The sequence below is a fragment of the Lactuca serriola genome, chromosome 5, assembly GCF_051521515.1.
Source record: "Lactuca serriola cultivar US96UC23 chromosome 5, Lser_US96UC23_V15, whole genome shotgun sequence".
Taxonomy (NCBI): Eukaryota; Viridiplantae; Streptophyta; class Magnoliopsida; order Asterales; family Asteraceae; genus Lactuca; species Lactuca serriola.
Window position 1 is genome coordinate 179,297,100 of NC_136412.1, and position 8,794 is coordinate 179,305,893.

Here is an 8,794-nt window from a genome sequence, read left to right on the forward strand (position 1 = left end):
CGTACCCGGTGTCTTCACAGAAAACGGGGTGCGCGACCCCTTACGCCGCGCATATTGGGATTACGCCCAACGTAACTCCCAGTTTCAGACTCTAAGCATTTTGGGGTCTTAATCCATTAGGACCACGTCCAACTTCTAGATCTGACCATTTATAACCCTCTTAATCCATAAAGTCGGCGACTTTAAGCCTTTGCATGGCTGGACAAGTCACTAACACCCATAATACTCCACTTCCTAACACTAGAAAGCTCAATACTCATGCATAACCTCATATCCACGACCAAGATGGAGACTTTATGGATTTATAACACAAATACCACTGAAATGGGACAGATCTAGGTCCATGGAGCACATTACACTCATAAAGTCTCCACCTTTGGGACTTTTAACCCTAAAATGGTCCATGAAACATCAAACCAAAATGAAGAGGAAAGTTTTGAACTTTTTACCTCCAAATGCAGCTCCTTGCTTTGTAGATCTCAGATCCAAACTTGCACTTCAAGCTCTAACCTCCACAAGCTCCTCTCCTTCTTCTTCACTAACACACCAAGGCACTTTTAGCTCCAAAACACTCACTCTCAAGCTAAGGACGATTGGGAGGCTCTCTTAGGGTCTTACTCATTGATATGGAGGCTGAGAAATGAGCCTTAGCATCCATTATATAGTGCACAAGTCAAATATTAGGGTTTGCATCTGGACCCATTACGCCCAGCGTAACCCTGGGTACGCCCAACGTACCCAAGCGAGTCCGCGTCCAAATTAAGCGCATGAGTATGCGCAGCGTACTCCCCAGTACGCCCATCGTACTTATTTGCTACAAGAACTCTATCAAGGGACCACTTTTGACAACTCGACATAATGGAAGGGTATAATAACTTTACCTGAAATTCGGGATGTTACAAATGTCCTTTTATGTAGTTTTATATATTTCAGCTAGTTTTACCAAACGTCATTTTTTATCGGTTAGCTTTTCAACTATCATATGACTTTTTATTTAACAACTAGCTTTTCAGCTAGTACGCCAACCAAAACCTAATATGTTGTAAATATTAGATATACCAACTTATTGACTCATACATCATTAATCTGTTATAAATCTCAACTATATTGGTTTATTAACACATACAACATCATTAATTTGTTATAAAACTGCAAGTATACTGACTTATTAACTCATACAATATTCATCTACTAAAAATTTTAGCTATACCAAACTTAGAATTGCTTCCAATTTCACATTCAAATTTAAAAATCAAATTATGCCACCTTATCTCTAACTTCTAATGTCCAAACAAAGATAAAGCAGAGAATTAGGGAATTAAGCTTGAATGTATTTGCATTTGACAAGAATAATCCCTAAACTTCCTAATTTCCTAAATATTTCCCCAAAACGACTTTTAACTAACAACAAGCTTTATAACTACTAACCTAATGCTAAAATGTTAATAATTTAACAATATAGGTCCAAAATCTAGTTCAACAATTTAAGTCAAAGTTGCACCATAATTTACATAGTTGGTAAGATTGACAACATTCAAAGTTTCTACTTAACCTAGCTAACTTTCTAGTTAATATTTCTAGTCTCATATCATATAATTCAACCTCTATATGATTAAAACTCTTACAAATTATATCCAAATTTTAGTTAAACGAGTTTATTCAAGTTCATCCCTTATCTACCTAAATAAAAGCTTTGACCTAACTTATCACCGAATTAATTAAAGTTTAATTTATTTATTCCAAAATAACGAACTTGACATTTTAAATTTATTATTATTTAGTTGATTTAATTATAAATATAATTTTCTATGTAATAAATTATTTCACTTAAATGTTAAAGCTTTTTATCCAAAACTTGTACACATCCCTTAGAATGATTTCATCAACGAAATCACAAGAAAAGAGTAAATATAAAAATTCTACAATATAAATTAATTTTTGAATCCGATCAAGTACTAAACTAAAGATTTCACTTAAACGATCACTATTTACTATTATCTAACAAGTTTCCCCCTAGCAGGATGACCCTTGGAGGAGCTTCGACGTGGGCCTACAAAAGGGTGCAACTTATTTCTTTTTCTAAAAGATATTTAGTAATTAGCTATTAACTATTTTATTTGTGCATATAAACAACATGTTATTATATTAAGACATGTGATGTTGGAGTTGCAACCTTTTAGTGCATGATGTTTTGGTTATATTGAACAATTTTTGTGACAACTTAGTAATGGAGCTAGACCTTGATTATCAATGGGTCCTTGATCATCTCATCTTGGTGGGAGGTTAACAAAGTATACATATTCCAACTATCTTAGTATCCATGTAACTAATTTTCTTTTCTATGTTGGTAACCAATTTCTTATTTTAATATCTTTTATGATACATTTTCTATGTGGAATAATTGTTTACATCTTTTTGATGTCTCTTTGGTTAGTTTATTAAACCTTACACAAACAACCAAGACCGATTAATCCCGTCAAGACCGATTAATCCCGTCAAACCCGATTAATCCCGTCAAGACCGATTAATCCCGTCAAACCCGATTAATCCCTAATTTCCATCAAAAACATTAATCCTAGTCGGTTCGAGAACACCAAACGATTAATCCACGATTAATCTTTATTTCTACAACCATGCTTATTGGTTTTCTTATATGATCTAGACGGAATCTATTTTGAGTCAAAAACCAAAATAACTTCAATATTTTAATTTGACTTTCAATAAAAACACAATTGAAATTTACATCTATATTATACACAATTTTAACATTAGAAACGACCACTCTTATAAAAAAACAAAAAATGAAATATGTTAATTTCCTAATAAAAATGACAATATTTAAGTAAATCCTCTTTTAATTGTACTAAATAGACATTTTAATGTGTGTTTTATTATTAAATTGAATTTCAACTTTATAGTATGGTGTCCATAGTGGATTGCTATTATCAAGTTTTGTTAGCTCGTAGCTATGATTAAAAGAATAGAGCGTGTTCGGCAAAACTAATTGGTAGCTGGTAGCGGTTCGCAGATATCTGGTAGCAGGTAATTTTTGATTTTGGAGCGTTTAGTTGAAAACTACTCCATATAGCTTTTGATTTTGGAGCGTTTTGTTTAGGCTAAAAGCTAAACGCTCTTATTGCCGAACAATGTTTTTTCTTTTTAACTAGCGTTTTCTTAAAAGCTAGAAACTAGAAGCTCCCAAAAGCTGCGTGCCGAACACGCCCTAAGCGAACAAAAATTAATAAATTGTATTATATTATATAAATACGATGGACAACATATAATTTACAACCTTAAAAATATAATTGTTCTTTTCTCAATACATAGTGTCACGTTTTAATAAATTCATGAACATTTAATCAAATTTCTTATTAGGAGAATTTAAAATACTTTTTTCAACAATAGTCTATTATTTATCGACATAAACATTAAACACCACCTTGAAAATGAGACTTTTTAGGGCTTCATGAGTGAAAAGCCTCTAACGTAAACTACCATTTTCAATTTGTTTATTTTTGCATTTTTGAAATCCAATTCCTCCAACGGTTCCCTCCTCTCTCTATCTCTCTCATCGCATCATTGCAAGTGAAGAAGAGATCAAGGGACAACCTGGTAACACATTCGTGTTCGACTTCCTCAGTTGATTAATCTCAACTTCTTCACTTGGCCCTAAGTGATGCAAGATTTTATCGGCTCAGTTCGTCGATCTCTGGTGTTCAAACCTTCCGCCGGCGGTGGGGGAAATGAAAATGGTGTCGGCGATTCTTTCGGTGGATTTGTCGAAAAGATCGGTTCAAGCATTCGTAAATCAAAAATCGGACTTTTCTCTAAGTCTTCCATTCAGGCACTACCTCCAAGCAGACCGGTGGCGAAGACCAAAAACGAAGAGGCCGGCTCCCAGATCCGATGGCGGAAAGGAGAATTAATCGGTTGTGGGGCGTTTGGTAGGGTTTATATGGGAATGAATCTCGATTCAGGGGAGCTACTTGCTGTCAAACAGGTTTTTAAGGCGTAATTGGCATATGCTGCATGTTGCTTGTGGTAGTACTAAATCTTATAGATTTGGTATTGATGTTGTTCTTTGTTGTGTTCATCTGCAGGTTTCTGTTGTTGTAAATACTGCTTCAAAGGACAAAACGCAGGTGTGTTTCTATTTACATAGCTTTTAATCACTCATGGTTGTGATGAGACCTCATGAAGCTTCCATTCTAATGAGGCAATAACCAATAAGTTAATCATCACTTGTCTTCTATATAATCTGATTGTTTCTTAGTTTACACTTTTGTAATGGCTCAGATTTGGATCAATAAGTTACTAAGTGATCACACTCTGATCTATTAATTAGCTAATCACAATTCAATTCAGGATGCACAGTACTAACTATATCCTGAACTTCTATCATATGACACATACCATATTTTTTTAACACAAATTGCAGTCACAAAACTTGTATTGGATTTGTAACATACAAGTAATAAGTTACTGTAAGATTTTGATTTGTAATATTAGATTATAGAATATTTGACTCTGTATTCAAAGATTGGTAGCTTAATGGAGGATTTTTACTCATGATAGGCACACATCCGGGAGCTTGAAGAAGAAGTGAAGTTATTGAAGAATCTTTCACATCCAAACATTGTTGTAAGTTGCAATATATTTTTATTATTATCTTGTATTTGGTAAATCCCAACACCAGGAAAATAACAATTTTCAAAAGCATTTATCATCATCCATATATATCATCAAAGATACATCATTATCCACCTATAACTGTATACATAGAGTATCCAAAAGCTACATAATCATGTTATGCCAATGTACCTTATGTGTCCTTTTTACTTTGATTTTGTTACAGAGGTATCTGGGAACTGCTAGAGAGGAGGAATCATTAAATATCTTCTTGGAATTTGTTCCAGGTGGATCCATCTCTTCACTCCTAGGAAAATTTGGCTCCTTCCCTGAATCTGTAAGTTACTGTTACCATAATTTTGCAATTTAGTTAATGGAATCTTTTCATAAGGAACTTGGAAATTTAACTTAAAGTTTCTAAATGGAGCAGGTGATAAGAATGTACACAAAGCAATTATTATTAGGGCTGGAGTATCTCCACAAAAATGGCATTATGCATAGGGACATCAAGGTAAATTCACTCTCTCTATCTCTCTGATATGAGTTCATGTTTGTAGTTGAATATGTGGACTTTTTTGTGACAACAGGGGGCAAATATTCTTGTTGATAATAAAGGAAGGATCAAACTTGCAGATTTTGGTGCCTCAAAGAAAGTTGTAGAGCTGGTATGCCTGCTAATATGCTATGCCCTAATTATTATTCAATACTTTTACTTTATATACTGATTATTTCTTTCAAATATATTTTTTATGTTTCTTTTTGCAACTGTGTGCTTATATATTTATTTTCTTTAGGCTACAATGACAGGTGCAAAGTCAATGAAGGGTACCCCATATTGGATGGCTCCTGAAGTTATACTCCAGACTGGCCATAGCTTGTTAGTATAATCAATTAATCATTAATTGTTTTCTGGATAAATAAATGATGTTTAAAAATATATTTGAAAAAAAATTATATCACATTTATTTTGTTTTTATTTGTTATTTTTGTAGCTCTGCTGATATATGGAGTGTTGGATGCACTGTTATTGAGATGGCAACTGGAAAGCCTCCATGGAGCCAACAATATCAGGAGGTGTTTTTTTGTTTACAATTTATTGTTCTGAGATTTTAAGGTTTTGGAATTTATTCCTAGGTATGTCATATGTGTACTAAATAAATCATGGGTGTTTTTTTGTTTTGTTTTGTTTTGTTTAGGTTGCTGCTCTCTTTCATATAGGAACAACAAAAGCTCATCCACCTATACCAGATCATCTTTCTGCAGAAGCAAAGGATTTTTTGCTAAAATGCCTCCAAAAGTATGAATTCTGTTTTTGTACTAATTCATATTATATTATTATCTTTATTTTTATTTTTTTTCCTTACCTTTATTGGTTTATAGGGAACCAAATCTCAGGCCTGATGCATCAGAGTTACTACAGGTGATCTTCATCTTCAAGCTTTATTTATAGTCACTAAACTGGAAATGAATAACAATTAATTTGGAAACAAAAAAAATGTTATTCAATTTTCTTTTCCTTTTAAACTTATTTGCATAATAAAGTAAAAGTTTTGGTTTGTGTTTTCTAATTCTTTGCAGCATCCTTTTGTTACTGGAGAGTATGAGGAGTCTCATCCTGTCTTTCGCACATCAGTTATAGTCAGTATTCTAACATAAAAACTCCTTAATTTTTTTTTAAATATATTTCTATAAATTATTACATTTTTGTTATATAGGGCATACCTAACAATCAAATACCAACATCCATAAAGCAACCTAGAAGGTGAGAGAATCCATAAGATTTATGATTTACCCTTTTTTTATTACTTATATAAATTATTTCAATAAATGAAAAGTTGATTGCTATTGCAGCATATGCATGAACATGAAAACAAGTGGTAGTGGTGGAATGGTGGATGCTGATGATAAAGATAGTGTAAGGTGCTCAACTATATACCCTGAGAAATTTTCTGGATGGGGTTCAAGTAGATATGATGATGACATGTGTCAAATGGATGATGATGATCTGATGGCTGGAAACACATCTATGAAATTTGAATTCAATGATGCCAATAAGGTAATAACTGCATAGATGGCATCCAAAATGTACATATGGTATTCTTTTTTGGATATTATGGTTCTAACAATATGTGATTGGAGACAGAGTTTTAACCCCATGATGGAACCTGATGATGACGTGGCATGTCAGTTTGATGCGAGCCCTGACCTTGGAAAGAATGTAGCTGCTAACTTGTTTCCAGATGAAGTTTGTGAGATGACTGCAGATGGAGATAATGGTTTCACTTTTCCTTCAGGGGTAGAGGAGGAAGAAGAAGTTACAGAAACAAAGATCATAGCATTCATTAATGAGAAGGTGGATTTTGTTTCTAAATTTGTTTTCTTTTCTATCTTCAATGAACATAAAATCCCTGTTACACAGTACATGACATGACAGAACAGGTTGTACTGTGTTTGGTTTGCAGTTTGACTTTTGACTGGGATTAATGTGAACGAGACAAGAAATGTAATTCTTGTCCCGTCTAAAAAGGTGGAACAATATTTGACAAGGACTTGCTCTCCATCCCTCATATGTGAAAATGACGTAAATGCCCTCCTCAACCTCATCATTGAAAATAGCCCTAAAAAGCTTGTTTAGTCCCTTCGAGTTCTATCCTGTGTAAAGTAAAAAACACGGCCTACGGCCGTGTTATTTACATGGGATAGGAGTTAATGGGAGGGACTGGACAAACATTTTAGGGCTATTTTCAATAATGAGGACGAGAAGGGCATTTACGTCATTTTCACATATGAGGGATGGAGAGCAAGTCCTTGTCGAATATTGTTCCACCTTTTCAGGCGGGACAAGAATTACATTTCTCGTCTCAATTCACATTAATCCCAGTCGAAAGTCAAACTGCAAACCAAACACAGTACAACCTGTTCTGTCATGTCATGTACTGTGTACTGTACTGCATAATAAATGTTTAACTTTTTATTTTGTTGGGTATGTGGAAAACAGGCTTTAGATCTGAAGAAGATGCAGACGCCTCTATATGAAGAATTTTACAACTCGATGAATACAACAATTACTCCTGTTGGGAATGAAAACAAGGAAAATTTATCAAACAACTTGCACTTACCTCCGAAAAGCAGTAGATCACCTATTAGGCGGCTAAGAAAGAGATTATCTTCAGCTGTTGACATTTCCAGTCCTGGTAATAATATTAACAATAATTCTGAGAGTTTATCGCGTGTTGGTGGTGTAAATGATCAAAATCCACATGAAATTCGGTCTCCTCAGAATGATTCTCAAGTAGAGGCCATTAGTCCAAGGTTTGTGGCTATATAAGCTCTGTTTAAATTTAGCTTCTTATTTGTGGTTATTGGAGACTAAAAATATTGTACTTTTATAGGGCAAGCTTCTCAGAGAGGCAAAGAAGATGGAAAGAAGAACTCGCTGAAGAGCTTGAAAGAAAACGAGGTAAATCTATCTTTTCTTCAATCCTTTTCTTCAATCTTTTCTTCAATCCTTTCACAATTATGAATGTGGCAGAGATGATGAGGCAAGCTGGTGTAGCAAAAACATTGTCCCCAAAGGATCGGATTATAAATAAGCAAAAAGAACGATTGAGGTTTGTGTTTCCTGGAAATTAAATACATGAAGATGATGAGAGCAAGGGTGTAATGTTGGGTTTTGATTTGTTTTTGATTTAGTTATTGTATTTAGTTCTAATATTATTATTTAAAGTGAAGATGTGACAAACGAATACGGCGAGCAAAACCACCTCAATTTGTATTAAATCCATGTGGTCGCCCTCATATAAATATTACCTTTAAATTTTTTTTTTTTTTATTTGTTGTGATCCTGTTATATGTGAAATATGAAAATAAAAAAATATTTTATTTGCTTGGATTGAAAAAAGGTTAGGTTTGTGGTTAGATCGGATGCTGTAGCTTTTTTCATTTTTGACTTTGGGTAGCATATAGGTTCCATCACAACACATGAAGCATCCGTTACTTTCAAAGGATATGTTCCTTCAATTACCAATGGATTTGGAAAATTTGTAACACACATTAAAATCAACAAGTTCTCCATGCTTCTGATGCTTGGGTTAATTTTAAATCTCTTCTTATCTCGTCATTATATGCCCAATTACCGAAAATCCAAATCTATTCTCACTTGTTC

General features: G+C 33.8%; 1 protein-coding gene across 1 annotated transcript; it reads left to right on the top strand.

Annotated features, from left to right (window-relative positions):
• The first annotated feature begins 3,473 nt into the window (after positions 1 to 3,473).
• Positions 3,474 to 8,461, top strand: LOC145053342 (mitogen-activated protein kinase kinase kinase NPK1-like). Its single transcript, XM_079001385.1, has 17 exons — positions 3,474 to 4,000; positions 4,101 to 4,142; positions 4,576 to 4,641; positions 4,856 to 4,966; positions 5,060 to 5,140; positions 5,217 to 5,294; positions 5,424 to 5,506; positions 5,622 to 5,703; positions 5,826 to 5,926; positions 6,010 to 6,049; positions 6,208 to 6,267; positions 6,345 to 6,391; positions 6,481 to 6,685; positions 6,773 to 6,982; positions 7,628 to 7,941; positions 8,022 to 8,089; positions 8,162 to 8,461. The coding sequence occupies exons 1-17, from the start codon at positions 3,677 to 3,679 to the stop codon at positions 8,260 to 8,262; spliced, it is 2,013 nt and encodes a 670-aa protein (XP_078857511.1). The 5' UTR covers positions 3,474 to 3,676; the 3' UTR covers positions 8,263 to 8,461.
• Positions 8,462 to 8,794: the final 333 nt, after the last annotated feature.